The 21,270-nt window shown below is 41.8% G+C and overlaps 1 protein-coding gene across 3 annotated transcripts in view; it reads right to left on the bottom strand.

The window, feature by feature from the left end:
* The window catches only part of LOC111248685 (uncharacterized), a 166,750-nt gene that overhangs the window by 4,499 nt on the left and 140,981 nt on the right, over window positions 1-21,270 (bottom strand). Inside the window, exons 2-8 of one of the 3 annotated variants that reach the window (XM_022801436.2) lie at window positions 6,280-6,642; window positions 5,766-6,167; window positions 3,975-4,228; window positions 3,106-3,339; window positions 2,485-2,826; window positions 815-1,233; window positions 126-657 (exon numbers count right to left, since the gene is read on the bottom strand). In XM_022801436.2, coding sequence (XP_022657171.1) covers window positions 126-657; window positions 815-1,233; window positions 2,485-2,826; window positions 3,106-3,339; window positions 3,975-4,228; window positions 5,766-6,167; window positions 6,280-6,642 — 2,546 coding nt within the window. The remainder of the gene's footprint in view (window positions 1-125; window positions 658-814; window positions 1,234-2,484; window positions 2,827-3,105; window positions 3,340-3,974; window positions 4,229-5,765; window positions 6,168-6,279; window positions 6,643-21,270) is intronic. The other 2 variants (XM_022801438.2, XM_022801439.2) reach the window with 2 other exon arrangements.

Below are 21,270 nucleotides of genomic sequence, written 5' to 3'. Positions count from 1 at the left end.
AAAGTCACCACTATAAGTGTGCCTAAATAATTAAATTAGTTCCATTCAGTTACTAGTAGTCGTCATAGTAACTAATTCTAATTGCTCCCAAGAAAAATTTATGAGCAAAATGTCCGAATGTATACCTTAGAAAGAATTTCATCGAGGAATCGTAGGAAGCCTTTTTTGTGATGTTCGGTATTGAACCAAGCCGAATGATAGAACAGGTTAAAAGGCGCCCGATTGCCTTTGTAATGTCTGTTGAAATTCTTCATGAGAACCTTGTGGACGCCGTCGTCATCAGGCGGATTCGAGCAGGCGTCACCCATTGAACAACGGCCTCCTCGAAGGTCGACCCACATCACCATGCCAACTTCCCAGACGCCTGGAAAACTTTTGCTGGGGCACGGAGTAATCATGCATTCGTGCGACATGGCATAATCCAATGTGTATGGCCAATAGGGAGGGTTATTTTCGAAGACAGGCATGGACGAATCGTAGGTGAAGTTGTATTCGTGAAGCATTTTGAACTGCTTGTTACCTCCAATTTGCAAAAAAGGGGCCCGCATGCCTCGAACGTCTTCGAGCTTCACGCCCCCATATAGATGGAGAATCTCACGCTGGCCAGCAACTTCCTTGAACCACTGCTGCTCGGAGAACTTTTCACCAAAGCTATGACTGTGAAAGCACGTTAATAAATCCAGGGATAGGTGTAATGTTAGTTTTGAGAAGTGATTATTATTAAAGATGTTCAATATGCCTGTGGGGGCGCCTGCGAAAATTCAATTGAAATATTCAAGAATTTGGGGACCGCACTCGTTCTATAGCGACTTACGTGACCGTATGCGAGGCCATCTCGTGGCCCTTCGAGTAGAGGTTCTGAACTTGGCCGTAATCAGTCCATTCGTGTGAAACATAGAATGTCCCCCGGATTGGACATCCATTCGGATTCTTACGGCCGCTATCGAAGATATCTCTGTAATGATCCTTGTTGAGGTCGTTCACGGCATCGTCGAACGTAAGCAGGACCACCTGAGGTACCTCCTTTGGTAATAATCCACCGGGAATCTCTGATCCAGCGCAGTTACAGTCGGGTAGGCGACAAGTATCTCGCGAGCACTTTGCTGCTGTTTCGTAAGGTACTGGCGTCGGGTAGACGTTTTGGGGACGGAAAGCCGGCCTAGACGTCGTCGGAGGACCAGGCGGCCTAGTAACAGGACGACGTACTCCGGTTCGACCAGAAGATGATTGCCGCTAATTTGTTGATTAAGTGTATTGTTTGAAAAAGACACTTGATATCTTAGTTGAAAATTGTCTTCAGTTATCAACAGATTCCTAGTCGCAGCTGAAACGGCTATAAATAAATAATTATAGTTTGTCAATAAAATAATTACTAAGTCATAGTCGAAAGTGTCAATTTATTCAGATGGTTAGATACTATGGAAAGCAGGATCAAAAGTGTAAAGCTGACACCCCGATAATAGGAAAACCTAAAAAAATATTAGAAGAAGCTCGCTGACTTCGTGATTAAGCTAGAGCTATCAATGAGTTTCTTTTAGAAGTATCTATTTATTGTATATGCGATTTAGGTTGGACACGTGGAAAGCTAACGACCTTTAAAACAAGGCAAAAAAAAAAGAGCGAATTTAAGAAAAATCTCTTCACAGTAGAGTATCTACCTCACGTTATGATGGCCGTGTCAAACCAAGCGGCTCATCCCACAGTGACATTTGTGAATATTTTTAAAGATAAGAAGGAAAACAACGAATGACAAAGAGTGGATCTTGACAGTCCTTGGCCAATTACTAACAGATAACTTGTAAGTGAAGTTCGTTAATTTCCTTTCTTTGATGTTTATTTACTTAACAGACTTCTCCTATGGCACCTGTCATTGAGGAGAATAGGCTAAAATCTGACGGTGTAGCGTTCTTTCATTGAGGAAGCTCACCGTCGATATGTTTAAATCTGGCTCGTTCAGTTTGTTGATTTCTTTGTTATAAACATCCACTATATTTGTTGTGGGCTGTTATGAATGATCGTATAGAAAGCTTGCAATTAATTTTCTATTTCTGATAGCAAAAATATTAGCTGAGACACACTTCCCGTTTTGTCTCGGGATAAACAAAGCGATTACATCTACTGCAATACATCCTTTCCTGCAGTTAATAGAAGTAGCAATAAAAATATTTTAAGTTTTACTATACATGCATACATACACCATCTTCTTGCTCACAGTCATGAAGTAGGCACCAAATTTCAGCTGTGGTATATATAAGAGGCTTCTGTCATTAAAAACTAGTTATGGTCTTATACACTATATTCTACTAAATATATGCAACTCTACCCTCTAAAGACCGCCAATTTCAAGCGCTAACTGTTAGCGTTATCTGGCGTTTACTACATAACACCCGCAGTTCATTTCTACCTCCATGGATCCTACAGCACATGAATGGCCTGAGCTTTATCCAACAAATACAAGATATATTCGTAACGGCATGTACTTACAGAGGGCGCAGATGTGCTAGTCTGCACGGGAGGCCGATATGGGCGGGTCGTTCTTCGCGTGGCCGGTCGTGGTGTTGTTGTCGTTGAGGTACTTGTTGGCGGGGGTGGCAAAGGTCGGTGCGTCGTCAAGGGGGGGTTATTACTCTGATAATCTTCGTATGAGCCATAGTCATCGTAATCCTCCTGATCGACGTCCTCCTCATGCGAGGTGTGATGTGAAGTCGGCGATGAATGTGACACTTGGGAGCTATGTAGTCCACCAAGCGATTGCACCGGTTGATTCGAGGGAGATGTCACTGCAACTGCTCGAACTGCGGGTGCAGTAACGACCTCAGGAAGCGCCTGCTCGACATCGATCATATACATTCAATAAATATGTCAAACAATGCTAGGCATGAAAAATGTTCCCGGGAAATTGACCACATGATCACAGCCATCCTATTACAAAAAATCAAAATAAACCCCCATTTAATCGTATGATTGTCGTATGTATATAGCAGAATAATGCAATGCAAAACAGATACTTATTACTCGAAAAAATTTTCAGAAAATGTCTTGGGATGCTTAGTCTGTGCGTTGTCTGTAAACGATGCTAGTAGTCAGTAGAGGGTGAGAACCCACGGGTGGCACGTAGCGGGGTGGAGGCGGTGGGGCTGGTGTGAACGTGTTGAAGTTGAAGTATCGCGTGTCCTGAACTCGGGATACAGGTGAGGACGTTACGACTTTAGGTGGCTCAGAAAGCCTGGGTGGAGCTCGCAGCAGATCGTTGGGGAAGTTGTACGAGGGTGTCTTAGGCTGCGGAGCGTAGTAGCGCTGGTTACGGTTCGTGTAAGTGTAGATCTGGCGCTGGGACGTCTGCAAGATGTCGATTTGTATCGTCATCATTAGAGGTGGATTCAATGAACAATGTAAAACCCATAAAGTGTTAGTAAAAAGAGTGACACCTGTATGCGACATTCTAACTATGCGACACGTGCTATGGCTTCTTGAATAAGTTGATATCTGTCCTGTGACCCAGGTACAGGTATATTGACCAGCATTCAATTAGTTACCGTAGGCCGCTAGAGAAAATACGCAACTAGCAAGTGTCAATAGCCTCTGTTAGAGGTGCTTAAACACGAAGGTTTTGCTCTAGACAAAACGATACGATATATGAGGAACAACCGTGTAAAGCAGTCGGGAGTACAACATAGCAATTTCACCTTAACATGGTGAAGTCGCTAAGGTTAGGATTAGAGTTGAAACACCAGCCATATAAACCAATATTACAAAGAGAAAAATCGTAGAGGTAGAGCAATCGTTACCTCGTATCTATATTATCACAAATCACTTTTATTCTAAATAAGCAAACGATAAACATCACATGCTACCAGTCTAATTCAAACCCATTTTACGAGAGTAAGACAGCTTACTTGTTCGTAATGGTCACCATAGCAACATTACATACAACTTAAGAAGCCATTTTCATAATGTTTGACACAGTTCCTTACCTGAGGCGGCTCATAAACCGCTAACTCTCTATAGCGGCCATCACGTGGGTAGCTAACAAGAACAATTTCTTTCGAGGGATTTTCCGCTTTGTCCGCATAGTAGATTGGCGGGCCGCCATCGTTCGAAATTTTCTTTTCGTACTGAAGGGGTCGAACAAACACACTCACGTCTTCTTGGTGATTGAGGTTACGCGCGCGGCCAGATCGGCCCGGTCCGGTAACGATTGGAGGTGAAATGATCTTATCAGGTCGACCTGATTTACGCCCGATTTTAGGCACGTAAAGCAAGATCACACGAATCCATAGTTTCGGCCGAATAAGAACAAATAAGTAGCAGTGAGTTTATGTCGACTATACTCTAATTGGTCATAACCTTAAATCTATTCGTGTCCGTCTGACGGATGTGTTCGAAGTTCGTGCATTTGTTTACTTCGTTACTTTTTAGCTGTGATTTATTGAAGCTGTATAAGCTACCTAACTGTTTTTTTGATTGATGTTTTAGTCAAGCAATTTAGTAACACGACTAATTATTTTTATTTAGCGTGGGTGATTTCTAATAAGTGAGGTCTTCAATTCAATTACGTATCATAAGCAGATGCACATTTAATAGGGCTTTGAAATTTGTTTACTCTGAGGATTGGCAATATTCATCTTCTCTAGTTAAGAACAGCAGTTTACTTAAGAAGATTTCCTAAAGAGCTTGATATATTTAAATTATAGTTAAATGGCGTATCATCTGTGCGCTTGTATCTTACGGTAGTAACAATGGATGCTTGGTACGGACGATTGTTGGTGCAAAAACTAATGCATGCGAACGTCTCGCTTAGGTTGATAGATGGTTAATGAAAAAAAAAAAATAAGACCATGACTGATAAAACATAAACTGGACGAAATCCAACCGGAAGCCATTGACACAGGACATAAAAACGGACGTATCCAGAGCACAGATCAGCTGGAATAGAAAAGAGACTCACGGGTAGCAATTTCCTCGTTGTCATGAACCTTTCCCAGCTTATAATAATTACCCTGTACACAGAGGACGCTTGAAACGAGCACAGTAATTGGAACTATAATGCAGTAACACACATGCCTGGTGCTGCTTTGTTCAGAACGCAGGACGCGAATCAGTGGATTGGCGGATCTCGATCAAGGAGAAGATAGACACTCAAATAATAATAGACCGGTTTACGCGACGAACGTTTGCGGCACAGCGAACGCTTAACACCACCCGGATTTCGGACGAACGTTATGTAGATTATTTTAGACGCCAAATATTAGGACATAGTTTAATCATCATTCAGACTTTAGGTATCGCTGGATACCATGCAGCACGTGACACACGACACGGGACATATACTTTAGCATTGGACAGCGACCTGCTCGAGGCCGATCGCTGCACGCATTTAGTCACTACACTTCGACCGATTTCAAGACTGTCGAACGCGTAGATAATGCTTTTGAGATGGGGGATGCAGTTGTATTCGTCTTTTTTACGTTGTGCTGCACGCTATTTTTACACGTGACGCAAAATCAAGCGAAGCGGTCAAACCCAGTCATTCAATTAGCTTAGTTTGCAATTTTTCTTTTTTTAGTACTGTTTTTTTGGAGTCAGTTTATCAGAAGTGTAGTGGCAGTTACGCGCATTGCGAAATCATCTTTTACTGCTGCTGTTGTTGTGGATATTACTGCTACAAGCGAGCGGGGCAATTCGAATAGTGGCGGTGCTGATGGATGTTGTTGTCGTCGACGAGACGGGAGAACACTCGTCCTATTTGTGGTCGCGAATCTCACCAGTCCCGAAGTCGTGGTACGGACCTAAGTAGGTGGCGCTGCCAAATCGCTTGTCGATGTCAATCCTTTGGTCTTTCTCGACGTCGAGCGAGCGGAGTCTCGCGGACGAGACCTTACTCCAACGCGGAGAGGTCAACTTGGAGGAGGAAGTAGTCCTCGAAGCGAGGCTGCTGCTACCGAAGGCTTTACCTGCGTCCGAGATGTGGATTCCGCCCTCTGAGTCGACGACGGGTGGCACAGCTTCATCGTATTCGGGTTGTTGCGGGTCGTACGCGTTCGACAGCGGCGGCGAAACCTCCTTGGCCGAGGAGCTGTTGCCAGAGATGATGTCCTCGTATAGCGATTGGAAGTCGCGAATGATCGAAGGCCGCAAAGTTGTTGACGGAGCCGATGTTGTCGAACCTAAAGGGTAGAAAATCAGAGTTGATCATAAAGTGATGAAAATAAAATATAGAAGGAATATAGAGCGATTTGAATTAAAAGCACCTATGTATAGCTATAGAAGGGAGCTCACCAATGGGTCTGGTTGAGGATTTCTTGTGAGTGCTTGTCAAGGAAAGGACAGCGCTCTCAGCCTTTTTGTCAATGGATGAACCTTCTTTTTTTTTCGATTCGGGGTTAGAATTGTTAGTAGTCAATGGATTATTTCCGGCTGTAGAGCATTGTACATTTCTTGGCCAGTCACAGGTCTGCAGCTCAACGCTGAAATATAGCCCGCCTGTACAGCTTTCGTGAAGCGGGTCTCCAAATACACAGACAAAGTACTTCGAGCAGTCAATTGTATCTGCATAATAGCCAAACTGCTCGGGGCATTTGAAGTCATCGATGGCCGAAGTAGTTGAGCTTGGCGAGGCTCCGGCCACAGCCCGAATGCATCCTGAAATGGGACATAAAGGACGTTAATTTCTGTTTTTTTCAATCATAAAATAATGTCTCTGTGTGTATGTATCGAAAGGCCACTTAGGTCTAAGAAAAAATATAATTAAAACGATAATGCACGCGGTTTAATTGTTTGGATTTTGCGTTAATTAATGCCAACTAGCCTCAATATTCCACAAAGCATATGCTTACATATTTTGTCTCATCAATCTACTAGGCTAGGATAGAGGTCCAGCGATAAAAAATGGGTCCTCCATCTGAAACAATTAGTCGCCAGTTAAGATTTGCATCTGCAATCCAACCCACATACAGAAGCTATGAAAATCCACACAAATGGCATCATGTCAGATTACGATCCTTGACATAATGTCCTACATCATTAGTTTTTTTCTGACGCAACTAACACGGTAGATGTGGGTTTTTTTTTAGAGTTGTAAGTCAGAATTTTACGTCGTGGCCTTCCCCACGTGGCCCCAGTTGGTGTTTATCTTCTATATCATTTCATCTGATGGTCAGCGTACATTCATTTGAAAACGTTCCGAGAACCAGTAGTTTCTAATATAAGCATGGGATCTAGTCTAATCAGCTTTCCGAGCGGATTACTTCGCTTGTTGCTACCTTTATTTTTATTAGTTGACTACGAAATCTACAAGACATCTTAAAAAGGCACCCTTCTTCTTATCTCGATTTGTCACAGCGTCACTATAAGTTGCCGTACAATTCCGATGCACACAAGGCCCGGATAGCGCAATTTCCCCAGATGAGACGGACACAACCTTTCCTGTTGCTATCACGCCTGTAGTTCAAGGTGTGACACGTCCCACGTATACAAAAATGATGAAATTGACCCATGATGTGACCTAATTGAGCAGAAGATTTTAATGGAGCTTCATTCCATCCCTGTCCACCACCGCTTTTTAGCGTCAATTAACTCCACTTATGCCTAGTAGAGACGTGTTCATGACATATCTCCGATGCTAGCACTTCTAAAAAGTGATCCAAAAGTGGATTTTTTTGTACTTTATGAGCAGCATAATCCCGCTGATAGCCTTCCTAGCTAGATAAAAATTAAAATACAAATCGCCTTGTTGCACAAATATGTACAAAAGTCGAACCACATTTACATCACTATTGCACTACATAGAACTTAAGTATGGGGTAGATTAAATCTAGCGAAGTGACCGCGTAGGACCCTCATTGTTTGATGCCGCAAAACCCCGTGCTTCACAGTACGTTTCCTCGCTCTACCAAGTCTGCAAGCTACTTTGTTCGGAGAATTTCCATAAAACGCTGCGTAAGCGCTCGGATTCACGATGCATGCCGTTTACGTATAAACCCATCTGGTCATTCTTCATACGACCTTCTTGTAATAACCAAACCCACCAGCAACACGTCTTGTATGACGATTATTCTCATAATTACTTATACTATTATATATTATTATGTTTGTGTATACTTATGGCACATAGCTGCTGTAAATAAACGAACCGCCCCAAATTTGTACTTCGGTTTAAGTCTAACACGGACACACATAACTTATATTATCTGTAATCTGCACACGTAGCGATGCTGCCAGCCGTCGATGCCTTGGTTTTTTGTCAATGAACCACACGCGCAAATACGATCCGCTATGTGAGGTACCGTACGATCACCACCACTCTGACAACTTCACCGTTATAAAGTTTTGTCTGCAGCGAAACTGGGACAAGCGTCACCCGCTCTAATGTTCCTCACATTACAGTTGGACAGCTTATATCTGTTCCGTATTAAGTCGATTTATTTCTGCAAGCGAACTTCACACGTACGAAATCACCACAACCCTGTTTTAGTTATTTGGCATCATTCAGCTTGTCTGAGGTTTGTTCACGGTTGACCACAGACCACATTTCCGCCAGTGGTAGCTACCTTTTGTAGTAATGGTGATGATAAGAAAAAGTCAAACGGGGCAGGCCCTACATAGTACCAGTGTCAAAACAGCGGTCAGAGCCGGCGTTATGGTGAGACGTCGCCGGTTTTCTGCCCTCTCTGCTTCATGACCACGACTAATCTCAAGAAACAAGCAGTGTTTCTTAACACACTTTTATCATCATCGGGATGATCTTATGTTGATCTATATTATCTCTCCGTATGCCAACATGTCACCACGATTCATTCCCTTGTAGCGTAAAGACACAAATCTGGACAATAACGGTACAACGACGAAATATCCTCCTTTCGAGCACATCGAAACATACAAGTATTATACAATGCAAAAACTAAAAAGAACTCCACACCCCAAAATATTTGTCGTTGAACCGGTATGAGCTGTCGTGACACATTAGTTCTGGCCAAACGGTGATTCTTGGTCGACAGCTGTACAAGATTTGATTTAGCGGGGGTGCGATACTATCCCCCCACGTCGTCAAGCCGTCGTTGTAGCTTTGCGACGCCTGTTTAACTTACTCGAACCGGAACCTTTCCGCCGGATGTTCCGACAGCGCGTTCGCTGATGCACACGCACCTCGACGCCTGCTATAATTATTAAGTTACGAAACAGTAGTATCGGTGGCGACTCCCTCTGGCAACACTCAGAAGCGCCATCCTTACTCCTCCTGCTACCTTTTAATTGTGCTTTACTTTAAAAGTGCTGCACATTTGAGCAACATCCTCCTTTTTATTGCGACAGTGCCCAGAATCCATTAGCACAGGCTGTGACACTATACATTGACTTGTGGAAAAAGTATTGACCGTCTTTCTAGCTAGATGGCTAGATGAGAATCCGATAATATAAGCCATGTTGGGTCGGCGTTAGTCTTGTTTCAAAGAAATTTCGTAGTACTACGTCGTTGCAGTGCCTTTATTCAAACTCAAGATAGAGCATCTTGAAGATGACTGAAATGTCTGCAGAAATTCGCTTGATTCCACAGTTCTATTACGATGAAGGCACAAACACTGCTCAGGCCCAGAGAAAAATTTTTCGACTAATTGTCGAAACGTATTATCGGAAGAAAAGGCCTAAAGGTAATTCTGTCGCTTTCGTTCCAAAAAAATTCTATCTGAGAGAAGTTCCTCGTAGTTGTAGACCAATTATGGAAATCGGTAACTTATTTCTGATACTGCCAAAAAAACTAAAATCATCAAATAGTTTCAAACACTTTGAAGGAAGTCGGCTATGAAAATACTCAATATTTGGATGTCACATAAATTTATGTAATATCCAATCGTGTTTCCATCTGCGAAACTTCACAGACTCCATTCGCGCGTAGTTGTTGCTAAAGCGGTCGATCATAGCTGATGAAAAGTGGGCCGCATGCCACAATAACGTGTAAAGAAAAAGTAACGTAGGAAAATATTGCTCTACAACTTGTTGCAACGCCCAGACTGACACCTGTGGTGATGCTACAAGCTTGATAGAATTTTTTTCTAGGATTTATGCATTATTGCCATTTTGTAAAGCGATATACCTCTAGCATTAGTAACTAACGAGATTTCAATAAGTCATTGAAGATATCAGTCGAAACTAGTAAACAGTAAAAACGGGCCATTTTTCACCATGACAACACCACGCCACGTATATTTTTAGCTACCGATCGGTAATTGAATGCATTCGCCATAGACCCCCCGATCTTTAATTTAAAAATAACTTCTCTTTGCACAATTTATCGTCCAGCTCGACAGTGATAGGATTACAGTATCAGCCCGAAAATGGTTGGGGTCGTCGATCAAAATATTACGCATATGGAGTTTAGTAATGTGATTTTAAAATATAAAAGGGTCGTTCCCTCAATTCTTGCTTAAAGGCTCTCTCTCTCTCTCTCTCTCTCTCTCCATATATATATATATATATATATATATATATATATATATATATATATATATATATATGTATATATCTCTCTCTCTCTCTCTCTCTCTCTCCATATATATATATATACACGAATACTGGCTGTTAAGGGAAGTGCTTCTGTTTCAGCAGGCGTATTTGCTTCTGCAATTGTATACAGTCCATGTGTGTGTGTGTGTTTATATGATATCTGCTCGTTCAAATTCGAGCTTTTTTTTTTTTCATTAATACCCTTTATGCGCTAAACTGATCGAATGTGAAAGTTAATAATTTTTCATTATAAAATCTCTTATCTATACGGTGCGCTATGCTTTGCTTTTCGTCTAATACGAACACCATGTTCCGATAACGGAAACTCTATACAAAAACTTAAATAGAGAATAGAACTTTGTGGAAAGAGCAGCTTGCGGTACGATTGAAGACGCTACAGAACTTAGCCATCCTGATATTAATAATATTAATATGAGCATATGGCGTCATTACCTAAAGTTTACGGCAGCAAAACATCATTCAGTCTCAATGCGGACTGAATAGTATTGATGATTTCGGTTGTTAAGAAGTTGGCTTTGCATTTTTCTTCGCTACGCTTTTGTTTGAGATCCGCCGGGTTGATACCATTCCGAAAAGCTAGATCTTAGCGATAGTTGTTAAAAAACGATAAAAAAAAAAAAAAGACTATCTTTGAAGATTGATTTTTTAGGAATAGGAAATGAGATTCAAACCGACATGCCAAACGAATGTTATCATTATTAGTATTATTATCGCAACAGCCGTTATCGGTCCGATTATTCGTAGATCCATCGATCGACCAGAACCTATACGAGGTTCCAAACAAAGCTTTCTTTACCGGTTGGTGACCAGCGGAACGCTAACAGGTTACCTTTCGACGTCTTAAACGCTGCTCTATTGTGTTCAATATCCACATCAACGATGAACTTTAAGAGGCAAAACACCCATTCTATTATTGCTGCTGGGACTGATACACGGCACGAAAGCACGCGCAGCCCGCGTACAGATGATATTACCAGTTTCAACGAAATCACCAAAAAGAACAGCTACACAGACTACGTTAGATAAAAACGGGAACTCTTCTTGTTACCGCGGCGTGCATGCTAATGTTCGTGTTTATATATCTATATATATATATATATATATATAGTATAGACAATAATTTACTCAGTCTACTCATGGCAAGCAGAATGATGCTGATTTTAGTGTCTAATCAACACCATAATTTTCGTCATTGGTTATTTATTTGTTAATGCTATGCTCTGTTTTGGGCTACATCTTAAAAAAAAAATCTGTATCCGACCAGCATTGTTCACCCGTTTCAGGTAAACGTAAACGATCTTATATCCTTGACAAGGCCTTTCCGATCGACCAGCATCGTATGATCGGCAAGCATGGCGATAAAAAAAAACAGCCAATCAAATGATTGCCCAGTTATTTCAGGTAGTCAGGATTGTTGTTTTTCTAAAAGGTGCTCGTTTGCTTGCCGTCGTACGGCCCGCGTATGGTTGCACAGCATTCTGCTAAGCGACGCCATGTTGATGCATCCAAATGGTCATCACGATCGATCGCCATGGACAAGCTACATGCGGCTGCTGGGCCATTAGCAGCAGTGGCATTAACACCAGCAGTGATCTTCTTTCCAATTTTTCTGCCACCGCGTTTACTAACGGTACCATTGCCGTTGTTTCGGCTGTGTCTTCCACTATCGATAACGACGAACTGAGAGTGGACGGGGGCCCGACTTGGACGAATTTTCGGGGAGCGAAATTTTCTGCTCGATCCAATATTGATTTGCATTAGGCCTCGCTGTGTTCGTTGTGATCCTGAAGATGATGACATCAGTGTGTGTGTGTGTCAGTCTCCAGATTCCCAACTTCTGAACTGATTTCGTTTTGTTTCGTCTATCTATGTTATGTATAAGTTTCTCACTTATTTTTATTGAAAACTTGAGCATTTTTAGCAATTACCAATGGGATGATATTTGTTGAATTCAAATTAGCTCTCGTTGCAGTAACTTATTCACTTGTTTCCTTGTGTTGTTGGCTGGGTGTGAAAGAAAAGTCGAGCCCAAAACCAGGGCTAGCACCTCACCATATATCAGTCCAGATCATTTCGCACAGTGCACGAGCCATCCATCTGTTGGGTAACCTGCTGGCCGAACTTTTGCCGGAAAATCAAAATTAGTCAACGTTGAGTAATGAATATAATATATATATATATATATAATAATAGTAATAATAATATAGTAATAATATAATAATATTATTATTGTCATTGTTACCCTACACGTCATTTCTACGCGGTTTGCCATTGCCTTGGAGACGCCCATCTCGCCAGAGATAATACGAGCCCAGCAACGAACTCTTTCTCCGAGCTCCGAAAGAAAGACACATATTATCCATATCTTTAGACATATATCATTCTTATCGATCGTACAAATGTCCCTATTCGCGCCCATATTTCCTTTTGCGAAAATTCAGACAGGTCAGTGCTATCCCTACATGGGCTTGCTCGCTTACATGCTTTCATTGGCAGCCACACCGACAACAACAAATAGTATACGAGCCACCATTTCAGTAGTCACCATAAGTAAACACTGCCTACCAGTCAATTAATCATCCAGCAAAATACGATCAGCGACGGCTTGCAATAGCCGGGTCACCCGATAACTCGCGCACCCGGTAACTCGCAGCGCCGTAACGACGACGACGACGATGAAGTCGAGCGATGACGCCGAAGTCGAGGAGAAAGCGTCGAGCGTCGAATACGAGCGATACAGGTGAGTGAGTGAACCGGTTAGTGAAGGACGTGGCCATCACGCCTTGCTACCAGTACACTGCAGCGACGGTTATTTTATCGCCGCCGCCGACGGTTCCTAATATTGCTGTTCCCCCAAGGACGCCAAAGACACCAGCATCAACCGTCTTCGACAAATGCCCCGTCGCCAGCGATTTCACGATGAATCGGTCTACATGTGTATGTGCATATGGATTGCTTGAAGCGGCAGTAGTAGTAGTAGCTAGTGTAGTTCCAGCAGACGCCAGCCAACGAGAAACGAAGGTGGACACGGAAAATCAAATCTTAAGAAACGTGCTTCGCAATTTCTAACTCGTTACGACGGCGTACAACGGAACTAAATCATCAGCCAGTACGAATCATCTATAGAATAGTGGCTAAGCTGATGTTACCAGCTAATAACAGTCGAAGGAGCTCGTCGTGGACCAAGATAAACGGAGCAGAACGCAGGTTTCGCCCTAATGCTGCCACTGCGGCAAGCGCCTTGCTGCTGCTGCTGCTGGGGGCATTTGGTTGTGGAGACTTGACGATGAAGCCGATGATGACTATGACCATGCTGGATCGGGCACAGGAAGGTCTGGCACAATAATTTTAAGCCTGGACAAAGGCTCAAGGGGGCAGTTTAATTAAGAGACGATGAAGTGGACGTAGGGCGAATCAAAAAGAAGATATTTCTCCTATAAGGCATCTACGGGTATGCAAACCAAAGAACAAGTATCGAAAGCAAGTAAAATAGTGGATGTAGAAACAAACGATAGAGATGATCTCTTTCTAAACAAAGGATTATTGATTTTTTTTTGCCGTTCATAGAATTCTCTGTGGTTTGGTGGTTATGCGATCAGTATTTGATTTATTCCAGTCTTGTCCATCCGTTTGCTGTTTGCCAGATATAACGAATTAGCTAATACAATAAGAGGTATACCCTTGTGTATTGCCCGTTCAACTCTGGTGGATAATTTTTTGGTTAGTTTCCAAAATTTCTGATTTAGCTCGGATGTATAACACAACCACTAATTTTACACATTCAAAACGTACAGACGATATCTCATTTTAGACAAACGTATTAAAGCGTATTTACTAACTGAAACTGCTCGTTAAATGTAAACGATCGTGCAACCTGCTGCCCTGATAAGGGCCGAGAAACAAAAAAAAAAAGAGGTATTTATCTAGGAAAGCTTTCTAGGAAATCAACAGATGCGTATCAGCTTTTATCTAAACTTACCTTAGCTTAACATTAATAATTAATTTTACTATAAGATAGGTTAAATATTAATTACCTATTCGACGACAATATATGCGTGCGCGAGGCATTCATTATATACGACCAATAATTATAGCATGGGTACTCGAATATAATTACCGAAACGAAGTGTATACTTTCAACCGGATCTTGGCCTGTCTAGTGTAGTGCATCGATCTAAAGTGACCTGTTACACATGTAACTTCTACAGAGAACTTGTTCGTTTCGTAACTTTCCTATAATCAACTGACAGATGATTTTTAAAACACAATACACACGAAACGACACACGTTAAAAAAAGTTGATATGTTCCATGTATCTATGCAGCTTTATATCGTTCCAGCGAGACAAAGATACCTTTCAATCAGACACTGTAAAATGTTCTATATGAATGTCAAAAAAATCCAAGTGATTTTCTTTGAAAATACCGCCGATGGAAAACACCATCCTGTCATATATATGAAGCGTTACAAGATATACGAGGTATAATATAGCGCATAACCGAGCTTGGAAATACGTTAGCTGTTGGCCATTTCGACTAGAGTTCCCTTTCTACAATCATTATAAACGTTGCCTATAGAGAAACAAACACACGTAGCCAGACAGGCCATTACGTGGTAACGTCCTCATATCCACTTCATCCAAAAGGCACCAGCCGTAATCGATTGATGAGTGAAACACCTCACTTTGGTCTACTTCGCCGATCCGCTCCAAAGTACACCGACGTGCAAACCAATACTTATTTCTAGTTTATAGCGGCCGGGAAAGCTGCTTAGCGACGATAGGGGTTGTTCTTGTATCGTATGATAAGTTAGCCAAATCGTAAGCGTCATTTGCTCAAGTCAATATGCGGATTCAGAAAGGAAGGCATCAAGTTAAGGCTGTGATGGTGACGAAGTGGAAATGGTCAGAAAATGATAAGACCCGCGCGATTGTGTGGCATTAAAGAATCAAACAATTTCGAAGCGGCGTTATTGTTCTTCGACGTGTTTTATTCTTATAAATTGCTCTGAGGCAGTCTTTGGTGGTGATAAATATGGCACCGGCTCTGATCTTACGTCGGTCGGTGTGTATAATAATTTTAATAAAAAATAAAATACGTAACGGTAATTGGTGGTCACATAAGGCGAACCTATATTCATATCGATTCGTGTGTTACGGTCTACTCAAGCGACCTCCTCTACGAACTGCAGTAGTTGTGATGACAGCGAGCTCTAGAGCTTAACATGTCTCCCTTAAATGTCATAGGGAAACTGCACATTTGACCCTATTACTATGCTAGTGACGGTGTACAAAAATTACAAAAAAAGTACCTGCTATTAAAAAAAAGAAACGTATGTTTGTAGACCGCGCTATAAAGGCCAACACGTAGTCTCATTGGTTGGCTTACGATACGAGTCTTTCTGTATGTCTGAATACGTATGCGGGACTGCATTAGTGCAATTCTATCGTTCGTTCGTTTGCATCCGTGACTGATATGTGGTCGATGACTGTATCTTAAATAATAACAGTTGTGATTATGATTGTAATAATTAATAACCATCTTACTGATAGGCCCAGCCAATTGATAAACAAACAGCGCCACCAGCGTTGTCAGAATATCGAAAAATTAGGTATTGTGCTACATAGCACGCTTCGGAACAGAATCTGTTTATTCGATAATATGCCTCTGACTGATCATTCTTCTTATATGCGCTCATTGAGATAAATAAATTAGAAATAAAGCCATCAACGTAGCACTGGTCATTGTTGCTTCTGGTGAATTATTCCGAAATGTCCATTTAGGCGTTAGAACAGGGAAATTTCCATTCAGTTATTACTACGTTTGGCCAGTGGCTTCGCAGAACTGTTCTGTTTTGTCGAATAAGAATCTCTCGTGATGCATCTGGGGGTCGCCGCTGCCGTAGATGCGGTGCCGGTGGAAACTATTACGCTAAGAAATAGCGCGCTAGATTTATAAAGTGTAATGGTACGAATAAAATTTTTATGCTTGCTTAAAGCTATATTACTAGGTTATCCCTGTGGCTGATAAAGGTAGGGGTCATGAATTCAAGCCTGGTCAATGGCATATACCACATGTCAAATATGGTCACATGTAATGAATGATAAAACTATCTTACCAGGCTAGCTTCAAAGGAATAACTGGCAGTAACATATTTTTTTTTAACACTACCCTTAAACGCCTTGACACATCTGCAAAAGTAGGCGTCATTAATAGCTATTATTGAATGACAATGGCCGTAGTACAGATGAGATTGGCACGAAGTTATCAAGCCCTAGTATCATCCACGTTTAACTTGATGGCCACTATAAACAGGGTATGCTCACAATAAAAAGACGTCGAAGTGATCATTGCCCGTTTTCTACGCAGATTCTCATTATGGAAACAGAAGCAAAGTCCGCGGGCAATACAAAAATTCGTTGCAGCATTGACGATGCATACGGGCAGAGAATCGTAGCGTGGAACGGTTGATCGAAGTGCCTTCCCTACCACTTTGTAAATAAGTTAATTGCGGAAACATGCTCAAAATAAGTATTGCCTTTTACAAGTGATTTATGTAACGTGGCGCTGATCTCGTACGATCTCAAAAGATGTTTCTATTTTACGTTCGGTAGTGAAGTGGCCAGGTATTACTTCGCGTAGCTGGCGTTCATCGCGAAACAAACTGTGGTGTCCGCGAGCAGGCTCAAACATGGACCTTTGTAGGTCCTTGAAATTACGACGTGAACACGTTACCCCTTGCGCTATTATCTAAATAAGATGTAGTAATGAAAATTCGCGTGCTTTCGAAAGCCGGAATAGAAATATAATTTAATTTTTAGTTGCTGGAAGAAACCGTTCTTCCGCCATTCGTATAAAATGACCGTTTATATACAGGTCACTCAAAGATTGCCTAGTCTCTTTTAGGATGTTTTTTAAAGCGAGAATTTAAACAGTAAAAACATTGTACGACCAACGTCTGTCTGTGGTGCAATAACTAATATAATAAAATATTCATACGAATTAATATTAATGAAATGCATAGAATAATAAGATGATGATTACATAATAAAACAAACAGTGCCATTAAGTCGCGATCGATCGTAGACCATAATTCGATGAAGGTCGTGCAACGCACTGCACGAATGTACGTTGTGGTATACATAACAATGAGCGAGAGACCCGTTTTTCGAAGAGATCCCATTCGAAGACCGCTGTTGGGTCGGCGCGTGTTTTCTACAAAAGTGGCCCAAAGAAAAAACAATAGATCCAATGCAGCTGTGCTACATAGTTTCGGCATGTTTGCGGCTCAGGCCTCACATGAGCTCTGTGGGCTGCAAGAGACCTCACTCACGACTGGACGGAAATTAACGTAGTTTGGCGGCCGCCGAGACGCTCCGCTTGGAACGGCGTATAGGCACATAGTGACAAACCAATAAATGAGTATACGCTGCTGATGATACTAATTACGATAGACGATGGCGCCATCGAGATGTCGTCATCAGGGCGTTGTCTCAGCTGGGCTGCTTGCATACTGCTGGAAGAAACCGTTCTTCCGCCATAACTGATCACAACTGATAATAACATTATTCGTTTTCGAATAGAGCGCGAGCATATTCGCAGGCCCGTACTTTTCTTGTGCGTAGTCCTATAAAACCGAAAATTTCGTTTGGTAGATTGGATCGTAAGTGCGATGACCTTCAAGGCCAACGTCAAGTATCGATGGTGGACCGTTTTTTGTCTTTGGTCAGCGAAAAAAGGTCGGCCTGAATCGGACTTGTTTAGCATAATTAGTAATTTGGCGTTACTTCAATTCGATGGATACACTAAATTCATCAAGTAGAGCCGAGTACACGTAGGTCTTTATATTGCATATATACAGCTTGAAGGATTCCAAAAAAGTTCCTATTGAGAGTAACTTTGAGGGAACCACAAGCACAGAGTGGCTTCAGTTTGCCATTCAAACATAAAATGTCACAATAAATATTTGCTATCGATATGAGTAAGTATTACAGCCAGGACGGATTGTATAGTAAGTGTTAAATAAGATCTGTTTTATTAGAATTGTAGTTATGAACTAGCCATATAACAATACAATTGTTAAGGGCTGTGCTTTACTGTGTAATAGGTAACATCAGGTAAACGATGGCGATACAATTGATTTGTAATTCTTCGTTAACGTCCTGATTCTCGTCGGCCTATTGCCTTCTGCTTCGATCCTGTCCGCCGTCAACCTTCTGCATCAACACAGCTTATCTTATCCCTACTATTCGTACTATATTGTAGTGGTAGTTTCGGTTCGAATTGCGATCACCATCTGCGACTGGTTCAGCTAGATACTAGTCTGATAATACGTAGGTCCTCTTTTGCGAACGATGCTTCCAGCCCTTCAATCTAGATTTGAAGGTTCAATGAGTTGCTCCTTAGCTCAACCTGACCTATATGCATATCTCCAGACCAGGCTGCAACAAGTAAGATGTGACAAATGCATACTGTAGTAAGATGGATATGCGCCTATATTCAACTTTCATTTTTCTCCTTATGCTGCATTGGCACATACACATGCGCCTCACTCACATACAGAGACCCATTTATCTGGCGATGGCCTAAATGCTACTCAATGCTTAATAAAGCATTCCGCCAGGAAGGAATATAAATCACTAGTTGAAGCAGTGTCTTCAGATCGCCACAGGCCACCAGTTATGTGCAATACTTTTTCTGGCCTAGAATGTTATTTGAGGAGGTGATGATCCGCGTTGCCTTCGGTCCCTAACTGGCGCAATCGACATCTCTAAAAGGACAGGAATAACAACGGCAACAATGTACCAAGATAATAGATAGAATCACTTCATTGTAAATCGGAACATCTCGATTCGAAGTATTTATTTACATCTGCCCCTTAACTACGCTGGAAAATATTCGCGAGAAAGAAGCTATCGGCATACGAACGCCGTCTTAAAATTATACCTATGAATCGCGTTGGTAGATCTGACTGGCCGAATGACGGGGTTAGTCTTCACATGAGGACCAACTTTATATGCTTCTTCAGCCAGCCATACTTAACGATATATTCTATTTATTATAGAGGACAGATATGTTCATCGCTATCACAGGGCCGAGGAGTTGAATGGTGATTGTAATGCTATAGCGTTGTGATTGTTGAGACCGCGACTGTTGTCAACGGTGACTGTTTATTGTTGCCCATTAATGTTGAATTGCAATTTCCTCTAACCGTGAATTGTCATTTCTATGCTTATGTTAGATTTGACGAGTAATAGATCTCCCCGAGCGGTATTTTGAGACGTCGCAGAAAAGAACGTGCTGGTCACAGTGTGTAAGTTATTCGTATAGTGAACTTCGCGTGCATAAGTTGCTTGCCTGTGGATGAGCAGTGCGCTAATAACTTGCCGTTGTTCTTAGATGTACTTGATCAGCGATTGTTAAAAACATACAGATACGCTCATCCGTGTATAGGAACGATCATATATAGAATTCATATTACCACTCGGGCAGATGAAATACCCGTATTTACAATTAGTACTAAGCCAGCCAGATCTGTTGATATAACTTTTTCGTCGACCCTACCCCCGCTGAAAGGTGACGTTGTTGGCATCAGCGTACTTCATCACCATTTGTTATTATACATAATATTGATATATTTTTTTTCTATAAGCGTGTCACGGTCGATGTAAGATAAGCATTACATAACCACCGGTCATTTGCAAGCAGCATGTACAGCTGACCGGGGTCCGCTAATAGCTAAAATATTCAGTAACTGGTTCATTTTTCGCGTCAGATCCCGTATCAACGCCACGACGCTGACGTCGCTATGGTGAAATATGTCTACTCGTTGGGGAAAAGACAAACTCGATTAATTATATGCGCTAAGATGTTACGAGTTACCTATGCATGAACAGCCTACGAGACCTTTGACGCCTCGAGACATCATCGCGACAAGCTGCTGTCTATTTCACAGACTTCATAAGGCAGATTACAAGCTTCGAGGGCCTATCGCACGAAGCGTCTTTGACTCGTTATTGAATACTTATAGCTTATTAAACGATCGTGTCGAAAACGACAGGGTACATCACAAACTACAAATTTTTTCAGTTAAGTTACCTCACCGAAACATATTTTAATTTCAAATGTGAGTCAGATCATCGTTTCTATTGTTATGTTGTTGCATTGCGATGAACAGCTAAGCTACAATAGCGACTACCGTATTCGATTTATAATGTATAATGTTATTATACCCTTGAAGTGTCCCTAACGTGTTCAATATGACATTCTAATAACTATACGGATTGGGAAACAGCACGTCCGCTGCTTCATAACCACGTCTATCACGGAAGCGGTAACGCTTCCACTCTACGTAAACTGTATAGTGAACTTTGAGAGCGATTTTGTTTGACCACAACGACTGCTACCACAGTCTATGATAATTCGCACATAGAGACATGCTAAACCGTCCTTGATAGATGGATATTGGAACATTCACACAGCGCCGTCAATAGAAGGGGGCCTGAACACGGAGCTTGCTCCCGTCGACCAACGTAGATTAACGAATTCCCTTTAACTTCCACAAGTTCCATAGTGCAAATTGGCCAGAGCCGGGTCGGCAACACCAGCAGTGGCGACTGAACGTGATCCTTGAGAAATACATGCGCAAGGAAATCAACCGTTTCGACACAGTCACTGGCCCACGTGCTGCCATATTGCTGGGAACCCCTTCTTTTCATATTGTCCTAAAGTCGAATATAAGCTATGAGCCTTT

This window comes from Varroa destructor, unplaced genomic scaffold, assembly GCF_002443255.2.
Source record: "Varroa destructor unplaced genomic scaffold, Vdes_3.0 BEIS01000004.1, whole genome shotgun sequence".
Taxonomy (NCBI): Eukaryota; Metazoa; Arthropoda; class Arachnida; order Mesostigmata; family Varroidae; genus Varroa; species Varroa destructor.
The sequence above is the reverse complement of the archived record's forward strand: the minus strand, read 5'-3'. Positions and strand labels throughout refer to the sequence as shown.